This window comes from Bacillus rossius, chromosome 5 (genome assembly GCF_032445375.1).
Source record: "Bacillus rossius redtenbacheri isolate Brsri chromosome 5, Brsri_v3, whole genome shotgun sequence".
Taxonomy (NCBI): Eukaryota; Metazoa; Arthropoda; class Insecta; order Phasmatodea; family Bacillidae; genus Bacillus; species Bacillus rossius.
In genome coordinates this window covers 27,836,518-27,855,244 of record NC_086333.1, presented here as the reverse complement: position 1 = coordinate 27,855,244, position 18,727 = coordinate 27,836,518, and the positions used below count along the sequence as shown (strand labels likewise).

The 18,727-nt window shown below is 40.8% G+C and overlaps 1 protein-coding gene across 2 annotated transcripts in view; it reads right to left on the bottom strand.

The window, feature by feature from the left end:
* Nucleotides 1-5,698, bottom strand: part of LOC134531665 (intraflagellar transport protein 88 homolog) — a 150,706-nt gene extending 145,008 nt beyond the window's left edge. Inside the window, exon 1 of one of the 2 annotated variants that reach the window (XM_063367446.1) lies at nt 5,054-5,698. In XM_063367446.1, coding sequence (XP_063223516.1) covers nt 5,054-5,064 — 11 coding nt within the window. In that variant the 5' untranslated portion in view covers nt 5,065-5,698. The remainder of the gene's footprint in view (nt 1-5,053) is intronic. The other variant, XM_063367445.1, reaches the window with a different exon arrangement.
* Between the last annotated feature and the right edge of the window lie 13,029 nt (nt 5,699-18,727).

Below are 18,727 nucleotides of genomic sequence, written 5' to 3'. Positions count from 1 at the left end.
TAATTATCAAAGATAACCAAACTTACTAAAGTAGGCGTGCTGCACGCCTCAGTATGTCCCGTACATCATTTTATAGTTTTTTTTTAAATATATTTCTTTATATTTTTGTTGTATGTTTCACTAATATATTTAATTTGGATTTTTGATTAATTAACTTTATTCTGTATTAGGGATTATCATACTTCTAAAACCTCGTAACTCCATTTCAGTCAATTTTACAGGAAAACATATGAGCTTTTGGAGCACGGTTTCGACTGACAAAGATACGAGGTTTTATAATTTGTGAATAGAAAAGAGACTAAGTAGAGTTGACTTACGAGGTTTTATCAGCATGTGTATTATGAAAAAATGAAAAAAAAAAAACACCAAACACATCCGGAATATAAAACTGGGAAAATCTGGACTTACGAGTTTTTAGAAGCAAGCCGACGATATGGTCCCCTTGTTTTGTATCTGCCAGTGAGGTTGGGAAGGACCTTCCTCCCAGTACTTCCCCGCAGGTCTTCGGGGAACTCCGGAGTGCACGTCCAGACCCTTACCACTGCACCGTCCCACTCCGCCACTGGTGTTTCTGCGCGTGCACTAGGCCAGCGGCAATTACCATCTGTTCATAACGTATTTTCCTACCTCGGCTAACACAACCACAGTGGTTATCTTTATGCCACATGCCGCCAAGTTTGAGTAGTAAGTCCATAGACAAAGCACTCTAATTCCTTTGTGAATTATATATTATCTTTCAGCATTTCAGTTTGGATGACGTATGTGCTGGGTGTAACACTAGTAGTATCAGTAAAGGTCCGCCCAAATTATCATTTACCAAGCAGTTAAGACATCAAAATGAAATGTAGAAATAAAGTGATTGAATTTATACGTTTACTTCTCATAGGTAAGTAATAATGCCAATATAATATTGTTATCACTATAAAATGTTTTCCACTTCTATGTCCTACTTTTATATGTTCGAAACCCTGGGTTATATCAGGAGACTAATATGAATAGATACCCTGAATAATTGGGTCTACGTGCTGGCTTTCATCCAGCAGGGTCTCTACTCATCGGCCAGTTTCATGGTGGTTATACCTTACCTTAGTTTAAGGACCAGCGCTCGCCATGGTTAGGTCGTTTCGTGACGTCACATGCATACGTGCGCGCGCCCTCTTAGCACGCACGCAGCCACCCGGCCAGCGACATGGGAAAACCTGTCACATTTCACCAGGCAGCGGCTCCCGGAGCCAGTGGCGTGCGCACAGCTAGCGACTGCCTATAAATAATAAGTTTTGACGGGGATTGTGAAATAACTGACTTTGAAAATTCGCTGCGAAGCTTGGTGACTACAAATGGCCCGAGTTTAATTTAATTTAATTTCGAGGGAAACGAATTTATTTTTACGTTAAACTCGTGTGTTGTCCAGTCCCCCTTGGCTTGCAGAAGGGAAGGGGGTGTGTGATAGAGTGATTTAACATTTAGCTGAGCAGCTGGCCTTAACTGCTCAAGTTATCGTGTTGATTATTTTTTTTAGTTGAGTTTGTAGGCTCTGGCTGGGCTTAATTACTGTGTCAAGCTAGATGTTGTCTTTGGGCGAGTTTCCCTAGACCATGGACCACTGACCCCCTCCATTTAGCGGGAGGAAGGGCTAGTCCGGTGGAGGGGACGATTCCCCTCGGCCCACGGCTGGCTCGCTGTGTACCTGGGGCGGCTCAGCATTGCCAACTGCAGCACTGCGCCGCGCGGGATTGGCCGCAGCTCGGTGCGGCCCCAGGCCCTGGGGAGCTGTGGCTGAGCGTGGGCTGGCTCGCTGTGCACCTGGGGCGGCTCAGCATTGCCAACTGCAGCACTGCGCCGCGCGGGATTGGCCGCAGCTCGGTGCGGCCCCAGGCCCTGGGGAGCTGTGGCTTAGCGTGGGCTGGCTCGGCTGCCCGGTGGTCGCCTCTGATGGGGTTTTTTCCTAACCTAACTAATAACTAAGTGTATTTGGGAGGGGTCTGGGTAGGGAAGACTCTTAAGTGCGTCTCAGGCCGAAGCCTATACGCTTTAAGCATGCAGGTTATGAACCATGCAGGAGAGGAAGCATGCATCATGTGCTAGGAGGGGATTGGCCAGCCATGGCAGACGTTTTAGCCATGACTAACTCCCCTCACTGAATATTGGTGCCGGCCTCCAGTAGAAGAGTGGCCTACTGAACTGTGGTGAAGGCCACTCTGTAGAGGCCGCACCGGTGAGACGCCCTGTGGCTCTGCTGCAGACGCGCCAGCACTTGGTCGGCGCGTGGCCGGCAGAGCGCAGGGCGGCTTCCACCTCGTCAGCCGGCACCCCTGCCCCCCTGCCCCCCTGCCACCCTGCCGCCCTGCCCCCCTGCCCCCCTGCCCCCCTGCCCCCCTGCCCCCCTGCCCCCCTGCCCCCCTGCCCCCCTGCCCCCCTGCCGCCCTGCCGCCCTGCCGCCCCGAAGGACGACAAAGTGTCAAAAAAGCTAAACATTAAAACGACCCAGAAGCTACTGAGGAGCTAATGCAGAAACAAGAGCTTCATCACCATAAAGCAAAAGTTGGTCAAGATGTCAACAAAACAGCAGTTAAAGAAGCAAAACAACGAGGAAAGCATGCAATTACATTCTATTTGCAACAAGCTCCACCCACTCCAAAGTATTCAACAGGCCCTACTCTGTATAGAAGTAACTCATGGGCATGTTCTAGCTCCGCAGCTCATATAGTGCCGAAACGGCAGCTTGTGACGTTTTCCGACGTCAAAAACATATTGCTTCGGTAACCCTATCTCCTCCGAAGGATACAGGAGGGGGGGGGGGGGGGGGAGAAAGGGAGGTGAAATAGGGGAGATTGAGACAAAAAGGATGGTAGATGTGTTTAAATTTTGGACGTTATCATCGTTCAGTCATTTTGTTTTGATATACCTAGAAATTTTTTTGTTTTTTTATGTAGGAACCTTCTGTCTTGATTAATGAATAAATATGACGAAAGCCTCATTATTATTGCACAAGTTAATTATAGGTTTATCCTTAAAATATATTAACTGAAAAATATACTTCCAAATGTTTTACTTAAAAGGAAACAGCCAATTGTTAAATTAACAATAACTAATTTTAACTAATATACTTACTTCAAAGAAGATACCTTGCGGGAATAACTCCACCGTGTGTCATCTATGACTCGTAAATTTTTTTATGTCTGTAAACAACATGAACATTGATGACTTAAGGGTGGTTTTTTAGTTAATGAAATTTCCTTACTTGTTTGTTCTGAATATTCTTCAAAGTGAAGTTAAATACTCATGAATCGCATTTTAAAACCTGTTTGTTTTCTTACTTTATGATATGAAAAGCGAGCTTCAGTTGCTTGGGAGCACGATGAATTCATATTAGGCGTTGCTAGTGGAGGGGAAAGGAAAAACTATATTTACCAATACGCATGAGCGCGATATAAGAAACGTAAGGAAGAGAGAATATGTCTTAAAACCAACACCCCTTATGATAAATAGAGGACAGCGCTATACCAATACTATTAAAGCGCGCGCGACAAGCTAAAAGCAAGGACATAAATATAGCGGCGTGGTGTGAAAAAACGTAAATTCAAATGACTGGATTTCTAAAGTGTCCAAGTAATAAACGGTTATTATTTTGAACTGCTATTTTTTTAACCATTAATGGCACATTGTTAAAACATATCTTCGACTAAAAAAGAAAAGAATAATATTTCAAATTCCGCTGAGGGTAACATAATCACGCTACAGTTCCACACAGTTAGATATCCCTGTTCCCGCTCCCTGACTAGGCCGTTTCTCCATAAAAAAAGGTACGTTTCCGACCACATGCCGGGAGTGGGCAAAAGTAAATAGTAGGGTAATCAAAATTTAAGGCTGCGCGATTAGTAGTGAGATATGGAATGTAATTCTAAGGCAACAAATTATTTACATTCATTAAAATTATTTTACCAGGTGCTAACTCGCGAACAAATACACGAACATGGAAATGCACAAGGCGCATGGATAATCAAAAGAAATTACAGCTAAAATATGACAAAGTTTATAATTTTCTTTTTTACCAAGACAAAGTGCAAATGTTCACATGGTTGAAGCAAGGAACATAGCTTGCTAAGGCTGTTCGCTTAATCATACAACACCGCGACACAGTGTGCCGCAAACAGTATTGTCATCATAGCAGTTGCGGGCCTCGTGGTCCGTGCGCCAGAACTGAGCAACGAACCAAGGACCCGCGGAGAGTTCCAGGCCGCGGAATGCCGCCCAACACTTCTTTTTGTGAAATAAAGTTTGTGTGTCGATGCCTGTGGAAAGGATGATACTGGGTTACTTCTAAGGCGGTGTTAAAATTTGTTTCTCTAGCGGGATCGCTGGAGGGACTCGAACCCTCGTGCTGCCGAGGGCAATGAGATGAATAAAGATAGAAGTCACTTCTTTTCCTAGAGCCATCTGCAACCGATGTGGGTGATTGCTTGTGGACATGAGTGAGATGACCAGGGGCGTAGCCAGGGGGGGGGGGGGTGGTATGGGGGTTAACCCCCCCCCCCCTTAGCAACAAATCATTATTTAAATTTCTTATTCATCAATCAAACAAATTTCATATTAAAACATGAATACAATTTTTACCATTACAATATTTAAATTTAAGTACCGAAAACTGCTAAAATAGCACTATTTTACACCTTGAAATCCAAATTTTCCCGGGGAAGGACCCCCGGACCCCCCGCTTCAATACGAGGGGGGGGGGGCATTCTTCTTAACACCCCCCATACACAAATCCTGGCTACGCCACTGGAGATGACATACTGAGCAGTAATACGGCCCCTGGGAGCTCTCCCCGCAAGAGGCCGTCACTCGAGCCCTCCGCTCGCTCCAGGAGACTGCTAGCCACGTGTTAGCACAGCCAGTTCTCTGGCTCGCTGCTTTTGCACACAGTCACGCGGTCGGGTTTCCCGATACGAGAGAGAGATCCGGCACCGCTGTCCCGCCTTACCCTGCACTCGTAGCGGTCAATGCCAGAGAGTCGTGGGCGAAGCAAGGGTTTTTTAAACGGCGATCCACTTACTTGTAGTCCATGGCTGTCTGCGCGGTGCAGAGCGTACTTAACGAACCTCAGCACGGTCCGCCTTCTTCTCACGCCCTCACACTTCACGATCCTTGATTAGCCTGCCCGCCAGTAGAGCCGTGGCGAAGTCGAATTGGCCCTACCTCCACCGCTTCACCAGTACACAGGCACCACCTCGTGAAGCTTTCGTGCACTCGAGAAGTCTAAAGACACCGTACAGCTACAAAACGTTTTTTTTTTTAAATCGATTGAATTGTTATTGGCTTCCGCCCACAACCAGCACTAGATGCACACAAGGTCGACCACGCCGGAGTGAACCGCGTAACGATGAGCTAACACAACCGGGTCTTCAAACACTATCACTCGTAAGAAGGGGTCATGACTGAAGAACAAGCAATGGGCGAAGCACTTTTTTTTTTTACCGGGAGAGTGTAGGGTTACCTGTCAGGAACTAACAACTACCTATCTTGGTGGTCTAGACCCCTCGACCAATTGTAGAATAGGCCATGGCAGCTCCAAAAAAGTTTAACACGTTTCACGAGGACGATACAAGAGTCACGCCCAGTAGAACCTTTCTAGCCGCGCCGCGCGAGGTTCCGCGCGCGGAGACCGGTGTGTACAGTCCGGCCAGCGCGACTCGACTCTCTCTCTCGCTCTCTCTCTCTTGCCACCGCTGCGCACGGGCGCTAGTGTCGCAGGTCACACCATGAAGAGTCGAATCAAAGGTCTTATACTTTTCCTTGCAAACGAAACGCGCGTACAGGATAGTAACAGCTCAACCCACCCCTCCACGTATCTCAGGTCGAAGTGTGTTTGCCAGTGCAGAATTATAAACCCAGTAGCCTCCTCTCCCTCGCACGAGTAACATTTATCTGCAGACAGACACCGCTACGCAGTTTCAGCTACAAAACAACCACAGCCAGCTCTACCTATTTACATTTTCATAACTTGTCAAAAAAAAATTTTTTTTATATATTCATTCAAATTAAATGCTTTATCAAGCATGGTACCACACAATACCTCTACTTGATGGTACCGACAACACATTTAGTTACCATTTGCTGCCAGTTCAATAGGCAGAAATACTGGCCACGTATCACTAACCTTGGTGGCTACTGGTTTTATAGTTCAAACATAGTTTTAAGCTTCAAATTTAACAAACATTATGATATTTTAACACTTACAATTACTTAAAACATTGTTTATTGCCAATATAAAAACTTATTACGAATTACTGACCAGCGATACATACTATCACATAATAATCGCTCTAAAAGCATACAGCTCTTTAAAGTTGAAAGGCTTTATTTCTTACGAGGCACATCCCTACACATTAGGGAAGTTGTGATCAAAGGTTGTGATGTTCCACAACAGAATATCAACGAAGTGAAGGGCTCGGGTGTAAACCATGGTAACTAACATTTTTACCGAAATTGAGTACTTACCTAATTGTATGTGATGCCTGATAATTTTGGTGCAAAGAAGTTCCTTAAATTCCAACAGATGGCAGCACTGTGCTCATTTTGATTTATGGTAAGTGCAATCTGATTCACGTAAACTATGGTATGTGACAATAATGACGGCTAAGCGAGGTCTTGTTTTTGATGCAGTGCGAAAATAATTTATATATTCTGGGGATTGTAGCGAAAAAGCAGTGGTGGTGAAATGTTGTATGACATAAAGACCAGAATTCGTTCCACCATTTTACAAACAACTTAAAAATCTTGGAAGTTATTCAGAGGTAAGTAAAAATGAAAAAGAAATGATTACATTTGAACTGTTATGTGTAGCAGATACAATGTTTTACATAATTTTTTTTTGGTAAGTTTTCATAGAGGAAAGTTTTAATTTTCTTCTTTTGTTGAGAATTTTGGATACTATTTACAAAAAAAAGGTTCTGTATTTCTAATAATATTATAAATTTTTTTTTATGGAGAAAAGATGCTTGTAAGCTATTATATATTTAGGTTCTCAATAAAAGCACGAGAAAAGCATTTTTTCTTCCAATAACATAATTGTTTTCTGTTGTATTAACTCATGAATGAAACCAAAAGTATGTTGTCAGACTATAGGTTAGCAAGAAAAGTAGCAAAAAGTGCTTGATACATGAAAGTATTAAAACGAATATTATTTTTCAGGTATCTGGAACTTTTGTGATATGATCTAATGGCAGTGAAAAATATGAGGAACCATGTGGGAGTAAAAGAAAAAGACATCTCAACAACCAGAGCACGATACAAAGACGGAAAAACCATAGGGAAGAGCATGTTTCCAGAAGAGGAAAAGGAATGACAGTAAACAAGAAGAAACCAGGATCCAACTGTAAATGTAAGAAGAGTTTTTTTCTTCAAATATTAGCAACTTAAACCAGGAATAAACTCTTCTCAGAGTTTTGGGATTTGTGGTCTTATAATATTCAAACTGCTTATGTATTTGGCTGCATGAAAAAGGAACAATTAAAACATAAAATAAAGAAGCCCTTCCCAGCGTTCATGCACAATCAGTTACTAGATACTGGGAATAACCGGTGACAGAATAATGCTAGTAAGGATGCATTTTTACATAAAAATAGTCCGCAGAATAACAGGGGAATGATTGAAAATTTAGCTGCTAGCCTTAATAAAGTCATAGTTGCCCCTCCCACCGATAAAAGAGGCAAGCATGGCAATCCCCCTAGAAAATATTCAACATCAGATACATCTGATGTAAAAAACTTAATTGGGAAGCTACCTAAGTACACGAGCCCTTATTTTCGTAAAGATAACCCAGGAAAACTCTACATGTCAATGGAATACACAGTGGAATCTTGCTACTTACAATACAACGAAGAGTGCCAAGAAAAGGGAAAGCAGCCAGTGTCTAAGGACAAATTCCACCGCTTATTTACAGAAGAAATAATATTTCGTTTAAAAACTCAAAGACTGATACATGCAGCGCGTGTAATTCATTTAATATTGCTACAGAGATAGCTAAACATGAAAACTTATCAGCAGCTAATGCAGAAACAAGAGCTTCATCACCATAAAGCAAAAGCCGGTCAAGATGTCATCAAGACAGCAGCTAAAGAAGCAAAACAACAAGGAATGCATGCAGTTACATTTTATTTTCAACAAGCTCCAAACACTCCAAAGCTTTCAACAGGCCCTACTTTTTACAAGAAAAAGATTATTTGTTACAATTTAGGTGTACATTCGTTAGCGAAGGAACAGGGATATTTTAATGTGTGTGATGAAAGTATAGCACGCAGAGGAGCAGAAGAAATTGGTAGTAGCTGACGAAAGCATTGTGAAGTTAACGATGTAAGGGGAGATAAACTCATCGAAATATCTGATAATCGTGGTGACCAAAATAAAAATAGGACCAGAGTTAGCACTTAGTTGCGGCTCATTGCAAGTGGAAGATTTAAGAAAGTGGAGCACATCTTCCCCCAGGTCGGTCACACAATGTTACTTCAGACAGATTTTGGAATTATTGAGAAATATGTTTGAGCCCTTTGCCAATATGTCTACACACCTCAGTATTGTGTATCAATACTCAAAAGCTGCCAAAAGAAACAAACTTCCATTGTTAAAGAAATGAAACAAAATTACTTTTTCAATATTGCGTTGTTAAGGGGAAAAAAAATCAAAATACAAACTACAGCTACTGGTAAAATGCTGGGTATCAGAACAGCAGTTCGCCTGGAGTTGTCTGAAAAAGAGTATGGAAGTATCGTTAAAATTTCTGAGACACATAACTGCAGTTTGGAACCCATATCAATGAGAAAGAAAGGACGTCCAACCAGCTTCCTGGAGCATTTCAGAGGATGTCGTCCAACGAAGTGTGATTCTGTCAGAGCGATTGAAGAAACTTCACTGAAAGATGTACTCTCTTATCTTCCCTGCATATCTCCAGCTCTAATCATACGTCTTGTCGTTACCAAAGAATCATGGTAGTATCTAAACACCATGGGTCTTATCAATTTGGGAACAAAACTCCTACTTTTTGCATCATTAACCAAATACAATATCCCTTTCTTATTTTCATACACCTTTTTTTCCCATCTCTACGGGATTATTAAAAATATCTTGCACCTAATTATCATTTTCCTGCCAATCTTTCATATTTTGAAAAGCCTCAGGATAATTTGTCAATACAATATTCCGTGCCAATACCCTCTTCACCTTCTTCCTCAGTCTCACTCCGTACTTTCCCCTTCTGCTCCCTTCCAGACTCCTGACATCAAACTTCGGACTATCGAACATACGATATAGAGCATCGGTGACTGCGTTATCTGAGCCTTTAACATGCTTTATGTGGAAGCTAAATTTAGTGAGCCACATAAACCGTGGTACAATCTTACCAAGTTGTCGGAGATGAGAAAAGATCCATGTTAAAGCCTGATTGTCCGTCCATAAGTCAAAGGTGTCAAATTCGATAAATGTCTCAAACCATCTACAGTAAATTTACACAATAGTTCCTCCTCCTCATGCGTGCTATATTTCTGTTCACTATTACTAAGCATCCTACTAGCATACATCACCAGTTGGAGACCCTTTTCCCTCCCCTGAAAAAGAACAGTTTCTAAAGCTAGACTACTAGCATCACACTGAAAAATAAATAAAATCGGGTAAGACCAACACAGGGGTGTGCATAATAGCTTCTTTTAGCTGATTAAAAGCCTTCTTCTAATCTACTCCCAAATATATTCTACTCCTTTCCTTAAATAATTCAAAGGTGCACTAATTTCGGCATAAATTGGAATAAAGCGACTGAATTAGCCGAGCATTCCGAGGAAATGCATTATGCCCTTTACATTTTTTGGTGCTGGAAAATTTACAAAAGAAATATCTTAGCTGGATCCATTTCTAATTTACCATTTCCTACCAAACATCCTGATAACATAATCTGGTTCTTCGCCCAACAAACTATTTTTCGGATTTACAGTTAACCCAGCTTCACGCAGTTTGCTAGACACCAAAGTGACATGCTCTACATGCTCCTGGAAGGTTTTAGAATATATGCCAATATCATATAAAAACTGATCGTGAACTTATTGAAAATACTTCAGTAAATGACTCAATATTCGGGAGAAACAATGTGCACCAAAATTGACCCCTAAAGGTACTCACCTCTATTAATATTGTCCCCATGGGGTTACAAATCCTGTGTTTTGCTGACTTCTAACGCGCACTGGTGGAAGGCGGTATTCAAGTCCAAAAACGAGAAATACTTTACTTCCCCTAGATGCTGTAGAAGTACCTCAATTTTAAGAAGAGGTCCAATTCTATGCTCTGGTTCAGCCAAATATAGTCAAACATGAGCCTAAATTCACCTGGATCTTTATTTTTTACTAATAAAGCAGGGGCAGCGAACAAAGAATTAGACTTTACAATAATACTTTCATCTTCCAAATTTATGTCCCTAAAGGCCTTCATTTTGGGATGGGCTCGTTAATATTATAGGCACTTAATAGGCTTGTAATCAGTTAGTTCAATCCGATATGGCATCAGGTTACACTTTTCTATCTTAAGGGAGATAACATCTTCAAAATCAGACACGATTTTCTCGAGCACCTTAGTTTCCTCTCCCCCTAAAAATTCACTCGCTCCTTCGATTCCACCACATACAACTTTGTTCCTTTTATTTTTATTTAACTTGAACTTCACTTTCTCATTAAATAAAAATCTCAATTCCCTTTTCTTACAATCAATAACAGCTTGTATATTCGACAAAAAAATCCATGCCTAAAATCATATCTTGAATCATCCCCTCATCCACATATTTTCTACTCCAAGAAAATTTCCCAATTTTTAAATGTAACTCACGTTGACCTTTACTGTATGTTTCTTCCCATAAGCTAAAAATACCTGAATGCCACCCCCAACTTTTATTGAATGTCGAAGTTCTTCCTCTACTCAACCAACTTACGTAAACAAATTCTGACTGATGAAACAACTACTAGCACCGGCGTCCTCTAAGGCTACTAGCATACTAGCATAACTTTATTGCCATACATTTCCACTCCCACACAAAGACTGCTAGCCTCTCGCAACACCACTAAACGATATTTATTTCAAAAATAAATGTCCTTCCATTTTCCTTGAACCTACAACTCCTACCTCGCATGCCCGCGTTTTCCACAAAACCCACAAACAAGCATTTCCTTTTTTAGTATTTTATTTACATACTCTTTTAACATGACTAACCTTCCGGCAGTGGTAACAAAATACTTCCCTGCCATGTAAAGTGGCTAGCTTTTCGACTCCACGCTTCCCTTTTGTGTGTCCATTTTCCCCACAATTATAAAATGTGCCATTAAAAACGTCTTGACCTTTGAAATTATTATTTTTAAGCTGTCATTTATACTAAACTTGAAATCCACACCCGACGCGACTTTCCACAGCTATTTCCTTAACATAATTGCGTAAACATTTAGTTCTTTCTGTCTGCAAACTCCTGCCTTCAAAATTACCTTTATTTCCACATTCACATTGCGTGGCATGTTGCCCTACCTTTCCACATGTAAAACAAATTATGCCTTTTATTTATCTTCTCAATTGCCTACCACATTTATTTTTCAAATGTCTGCTTGCTCCACAAATATAGCATTTCCTACCCCGTGATACAACTACTTTTGCCCCTAAAAATGGTTTATTATTTTCACACTTCTGCATGGCGCACCAGAGAGTGGTAGCCCTGACGTCACTTAACAATCTTAAGTTTTTCAATGAAGGCGCATTCTCGTCGCACCTACCACAGCATGTTCTCAACACAAAGTGAAATAAACTCATCATTATTTAAAGTAATGTTCATCGCCTTTGCCTGCTCACAAATGTCAGTTACAAATTCAACCATGTTTTCACCTACTCTCAGGACTCTATACATTCGTTCCCTACGTATTTTTTCTATAATCCTATGTGGGCACAAATTTTCCCACAGAATTTCCTTCGTTTCTTTCCATTCCAAATCAATTCAACATCGCTGCCAAATAATTTTAATTCCTTTAAGTGATTCACTTCTAGACACAAATGTATTAATTCTTTAGGCTGTCTACCACGTAAATTAGGTATACTGCGGAATTTTTGAGAGACAATTTTTCATTCTAAGTTCATGACTTTTTTTTTTTTTTTTTTTTTTTTTTTTTGCAAATCGACCTCCCATTCTACCAACTGCGCACCAACTTTCACTTCTCTATTTTTATATGATTAGACAGCTGACGTGTTGAGATATCAAGAGAATATTCCAGTCTAAATTGTATTCCGGTGGCCTCTAAATTAATCTGTAGGCCCTCTTTGTTTAACTGGTAAATCCAGCTGACAGCCATGGTCGTTAAAAAATAGTGCAACACTATTGGTTCCATTAGACACTCTTGGCAAATTGGCGCAGGTCTTTTTTGTTTACATACTTCCACGGTCAAGGCTGACAAAAATTCTCCACACGCACGCTACCAATAGGGTCAATCACACAGATGCCCGAAACACGTTGTCTACACTCGCTTCCCCGAAGCCTGAGTCCCCATACCCTTAAGCAAGCAACGTGAGATTACAGGCATTTATCCAACATTTTATCATCATGAAAAATTTATAGAAAATCATTAATGGGTGGAAATTATAAAAAGGAAATAAACCATTTCAACTTTAAGCTAACTTGCTGCAGTTTATTAAATTCAATTACAATCTTGAAACCGACCATGGTTGTTGTGAGATATTTTAAACTGCCTTATTATGCACATGTTAATTTTTTTTGAAGTCCGTATGCTTCATTAACACCATTTTAAATACATATTATACCTACAAATAATAAAAATTTTGTAACTAAAGTACATGCCTCAGAATTGCACAATAAGTTAAGAAAATATCACGTTAATACAAATACGAAATAAATAAAAATAAAATTTCTTATTTCATAACCAGGCTAAATAGTTAAAAAAAAAGTAATCTAACACATATAAAATACTACAATTTTAATAAAGTGCTTCTACATCAAAGTTCATAAGGTCTTTTCTGTTCATCATGAAAGTTCAACTCAATTATTAGCATGCTTGCCCAACTATCTTTTTCACGCACCTTCCTAGACTTTAATTACGCATAATTAGTAATTAATAGTCACTTTAATTCGTAGACTCAAAATTTCCTTTTTGTGCAGACAGTATTTTCATAAACCCGGAATCACACCGCCTCGCCATTTAACTGTTTCCACTTTGTCTCAGTTTGTAAAGGCAGAAAACATGATTTAATATAATCAACGTTTTACGTTTTCAAGACAACTTATTCTAATTTGTTCGCTAGCAATATAAACGTCCGTAGCAAAATTCGGGATCAACAATTCTACACATGTTAAATCTTGTAGCTGACATATTCAAATCAAAACCATGCTTCGTCACACTAAAATCCGCCCTTCCAAATTTGCGTATTTCCCGTTTCCAACGACATAAATCTGTTTATGTGTCGTCAGCCTTACTCTGCTCCACGAAGCAGGCGCCCAGAGGCGCCCCTCGTAGCTGCTGGTGTGAGTTCCTCGCCGTCTTCGGCCCGTCGCGGGCAGTTTGGACCTCCGCACTCGTAGCCGGCGACATTACAAGTCCCAGGGCCGCCGGTAGTTCGCACCGCAGCACACTCTGCCGCTGCTCGCTTGTTCTTGTACGTCTTCGGGCATAACTTTGTGAAGTTATAGGCTGAACAACTGACAACCATTATACTTGCCTGATATCAATAATTAATCTCACTAAAATAAAAAAAAAACTAGTAAATTTTCTTGGAAAATTAAATTTTAATGTCACACAGGGACAGATCTCTCTGGCACACATTGCAGACCATACAACTTCGCGAATCCAATGATGGCCGCGAGCATAAAGAAGGCCCTTGCCTTACGTTCGTGACGTCATGACAGCTACTCCACTTCTACCCAACCCTGTTCAATCCCCTCCCTCAAATTATGTGACTAAACATACTAGCAAATACATATTTCTAAACCAGTTAAATAATGTAACAAAAATATAGGCTATCACGACTGAACATTCTATGTCATATACTACAATAACTCAGCTTAATATAAATAACAATCCTACGAAACCTTATATCACTTATCCAAACACACTTCAAACAAATCATTTGGTGCTGGATAGTGATTAAAAACTTTTAAACTGAAGACCTATAAACCGATAACTACGATTCATTGCATTCCCTTATGACAATCAGAACCAAAATTACTTGACCTAACCTTTCCCTAGTGCAGATTTATAAAGTTACTGGGCTGTAAACCAAGACGGTTTTGAAGGGCGAGATGAACATTGTAAGCGAGATGACAGAGGAGTTAATAGGTTAATTATTACCTAAAATAATGTAATTTAAATTAACTTTGTCGTAAGGTGAATCAATATCCGCTCTCTGATAATTTTAATGCTTCTTGGGCGTAAAGATTGTTCAGAGCCGTCGTAGTCATCACATCCTCAGAATGGGTCTCCGTGAAATCTTCAATATTCTAGGCTTTCGTTATAACTGCTGTTTCAACGATTGGCAGGTTGTTCTTCATGTAATCTTCTGTCCTCTGAGGTGGGCCATCATAAGTACTAATGCTTTTTTGTACAATTGAATTAGGGTGCGATATCACTGCTGTAATTTTGGCATGGGAGGACAGTTTTTCTTGTTGAACTGTAGGAAACTGTTCCCAATCTCCTTCGGTTACGTTCTTTACTGCATTAACTGGTGTTTTGTATGGAATGTCTTTGGTGTTCTCTTCAAATTAGTCCTTGCCGTTCGGAGTGGCTGATACAGAAGATGATTTTACATAGAGAGCACTTGTAGACTTGTCGAAGGCAACTCTTTACAGGAGATATATAGGAGTAAATATATTTCATTTGAAAATAATCCTGTCATGTCATACATATCTTCCATAGTAACGTTTGACAAACTTGCTGTTACTACATGCCGCATGTATTGAGATTCCTCACGCATTCTGTTTCTTCAATCGAGTCTCTTTCTTTATTAGTATCGTTGAACGGAAGTCTCCGATTTGTAACAAAATGTTCTTTCCACTGAAAAAAGTTTTGAAAACATCCTTTAGTGTATTCATATCACTTATTCGTATTTATTTCTTGATTTATATCGTTGCACGAAGGCTTCAGATTTATTGTATGAAGTTCTGGCTCTACAAAAATAACTAGACTTCCTAAAGTAAATTCATGGCCTTTAGTCATGTTTCGATCTTTATTAGTATCATTGTACGAAAATTTAAGATTTGTCGTATTAATGTGAGTCTCTTAAAAAATGTCTTTAAGATATTCTTCAGTGTATTCTTGGCATTGATTGGTGTCTCTTTCTTTATAAGTATCGTTGCATAAAAGTTCCAGGTTTTTTCACATAAATATCTTCCTCTTGAAATCGGTGTTCAAGATATTTTTCTGAATGTTCTTTCTTGGCCTTGAGTGGTGTCATTTTTTCATACATATCATTACACAAAAGTGCCAGATTTGCCACTAGAAGATATGCCTCAAATAATTTAATTTGAAGGCATTCCCTAATGCATTCTTGTCCTTGAGACGTGTCATTTACCTTAATGGGATCGCTGCTTGAAATTTTTATATTTATTGAATGAAGATCTGCCTCCTGAAAAAGGCATTATTAACATACTTCAATTTGTTCTTAGCCTTTTGTCACATCTCTTTATGTCTTAATTTCATTTGAAGAATGTTCCACATTTATCGCATGAATATCTAACTCTTGAAAAAGGCATTGAATACTTCCTTTAGTGTATTATTGGCATTGAGTCATAAGTATCGCTGCACGAACATTTCTGATTTGCCACATAACTTTTGGTAAAAGGTGTTTAAGATATAATTCTGTCTATTCTTGAAATTGCTTCGAATCTTTTTCTTTATTAGTACCGTTGGACAAGTGTGTCAGATTTGTCGCAAATAGATCTGCCTCTGGTAAAGGACTTTGAAGGCATTTTCTAATTTATTCTTTTGCTTGAGTCGTGTCATTTTCTTTAATGGTATTGTTGCTTGAAATTTTTATATTTGTTGCAAGAAGATCTACCTCTTCAAAAGGCATTTCAAACATTATTCAGCGTGTTCTTGTCCTTGGGTCACTCATATTACTTTATACGTTTCAATGGACAAATGTTCCACATTTGTTGGTTGAATATATCTGACTCTAGAAAAAAAAAATAGTTGGCATTCTTCAGTGTATTCTTGGCATTGGGTCCTGTCTCTATTATTTATAAGTGTCGCACGAAATTTTCAAATATTTCTCATAAATATATTCTTCAAAATGTGCTGAAGACACTCTTATGTATATTCTTAGCCTTGAGTTGTGTATTTTTCTTTATTAGTATCGTTGCATTAAAGTGTCAGATTAGTCGCATGAAGATCAGAATGTAGTAAAAGCCTTTGAAGATATTCTTCAAAGTATTCTTATTCTTGAGTCGGGTCTGTTTCATTATTAGTTTCTTTGATTTAAATTTTAATATTTATTGTATTAAGATCTGGCTGTTGAAATAGTTGTTGAAGATATTCTTCAGTGTGTTTTTGGCCGGGCGGAATGGCGATAAACATATTGCCCTTTAGTTTGGTAGTTAACTTTACCTTTGTATGTCGTGTAGTCAAATTGTTAGTATCCTGTGTAACATGTTCTATCATGCATTCGTGGAAAATTTTTTGTGGTGATTTTCTTTCAGAATATATGTGTGGCCTTCTTGCTGTTTCTTCCTTGTTTCTTTGTCCGGATGCTACGTTGTTAATGTAGCATTTGCTAGGTGATCGTTTCTGCACACTAGCAGATCTTCTCTGGGTAAATTATTCTGGGCGCATCAGTCTTGGAAGTTCATAATGCATTGTACATGAGACTTGTGTATGCACTACTCTATTGCGTCGGCTATGTCGAAGATTAGTCAAACGTCGTGGCAGTTTGAGGAGCCCGGTAAAGATTGTCTTGATCTTCCGACGTTTCGTTGGTGTGTTTTTTTCCTCATCGGGCGCCTTTTTGGCTCGTCGCTCGCCCTTATCGTCCCTACCTCGGGCACGTCGGCACCTGCGATGGCGGTAAGGCGGCCCAGTAGAGATGTGCCGATGGCAGTTGTTGTGTCCTGGTGTCTGCAGGGCAGCGGTCTACATTCTCTGCGCTGCACATCTCGTGCCTCTCGAGTTGTTTTAATGCCTCTGACACATCTAGGGTGCCCAGTATCATTGGGGTTTCCAATAAGATATCTGCCAGTGGCAGTTGTCATGTCCGGGTGTCTGCATGTCAGCAGTCTACGTACTCTGAGCTGCACATCTCGTGCCTCCCGAGTCGTTTTCATGCCTCTGACACATCTAGGGTGCCCAGTATCATTGGGGTTTCCAATAAGATATCTGCCAGTGGCAGTTGTCATGTCCGGGTGTCTGCATGTCAGCAGTCTACGTACTCTGCGCTGCACATCTCGTGCCTCCCGAGTCGTTTTAATGCCTCTGACACATCTAGGGTGCCCAGTATCATTGGGGTTTCCAATAAGATATCTGCCAGTGGCAGTTGTCATGTCCGGGTGTCTGCATGTCAGCAGTCTACGTACTCTGTGCTGCACATCTCGTGCCTCTCGAGTTGTTTTCATGCCTCTGACACATCTAGGGTGCCCAGTATCATTGGGGTTTCCAATAAGATATCTGCCAGTGGCAGTTGTCATGTCCGGGTGTCTGCATGTCAGCAGTCTACGTACTCTGTGCTGCATATCTCGTGCCTCTCGAGTTGTTTTCATGCCTCTGACACATCTAGGGTGCCCAGTATCATTGGGGTTTCCAATAAGATATCTGCCAGTGGCAGTTGTCATGTCCGGGTGTCTGCATGTCAGCAGTCTACGTACTCTGTGCTGCATATCTCGTGCCTCTCGAGTTGTTTTAATGCCTCTGACACATTTAGGGTGCCCAGTATCATTGGGGTTTCCAATAAGATATCTGCCAGTGGCAGTTGTCATGTCCGGGTGTCTGCATGTCAGCAGTCTACGTACTCTGCGCTGCACATCTCGTGCCTCCCGAGTCGTTTTAATGCCTCTGACACATCTAGGGTGCCCAGTATCATTGGGGTTTCCAATAAGATATCTGCCAGTGGCAGTTGTCATGTCCGGGTGTCTGCATGTCAGCAGTCTACGTACTCTGTGCTGCATATCTCGTGCCTCTCGAGTTGTTTTAATGCCTCTGACACATCTAGGGTGCCCAGTATCATTGGGGTTTCCAATAAGATATCTGCCAGTGGCAGTTGTCATGTCCGGGTGTCTGCATGTCAGCAGTCTACGTACTCTGTGGTGCATATCGAGTTGTTTTCATGCCTCTGACACATCTAGGGTGCCCAGTATCATTGGGGTTTCCAATAAGATATCTGCCAGTGGCAGTTGTCATGTCTGGGTGTCTGCATGTCAGCAGTCTACGTACTCTGTGCTGCACATCTCGTGCCTCTCGAGTTGTTTTCATGCCTCTGACACATCTAGGGTGCCCAGTATCATTGGGGTTTGCAATAAGATATCTGCCAGTGGCAGTTGTCATGTCCGGGTGTCTGCATGTCAGCAGTCTACGTACTCTGTGCTGCATATCTCGTGCCTCTCGAGTTGTTTTAATGCCTCTGACACATTTAGGGTGCCCAGTATCATTGGGGTTTCCAATAAGATATCTGCCAGTGGCAGTTGTCATGTCCGGGTGTCTGCATGTCAGCAGTCTACGTACTCTGC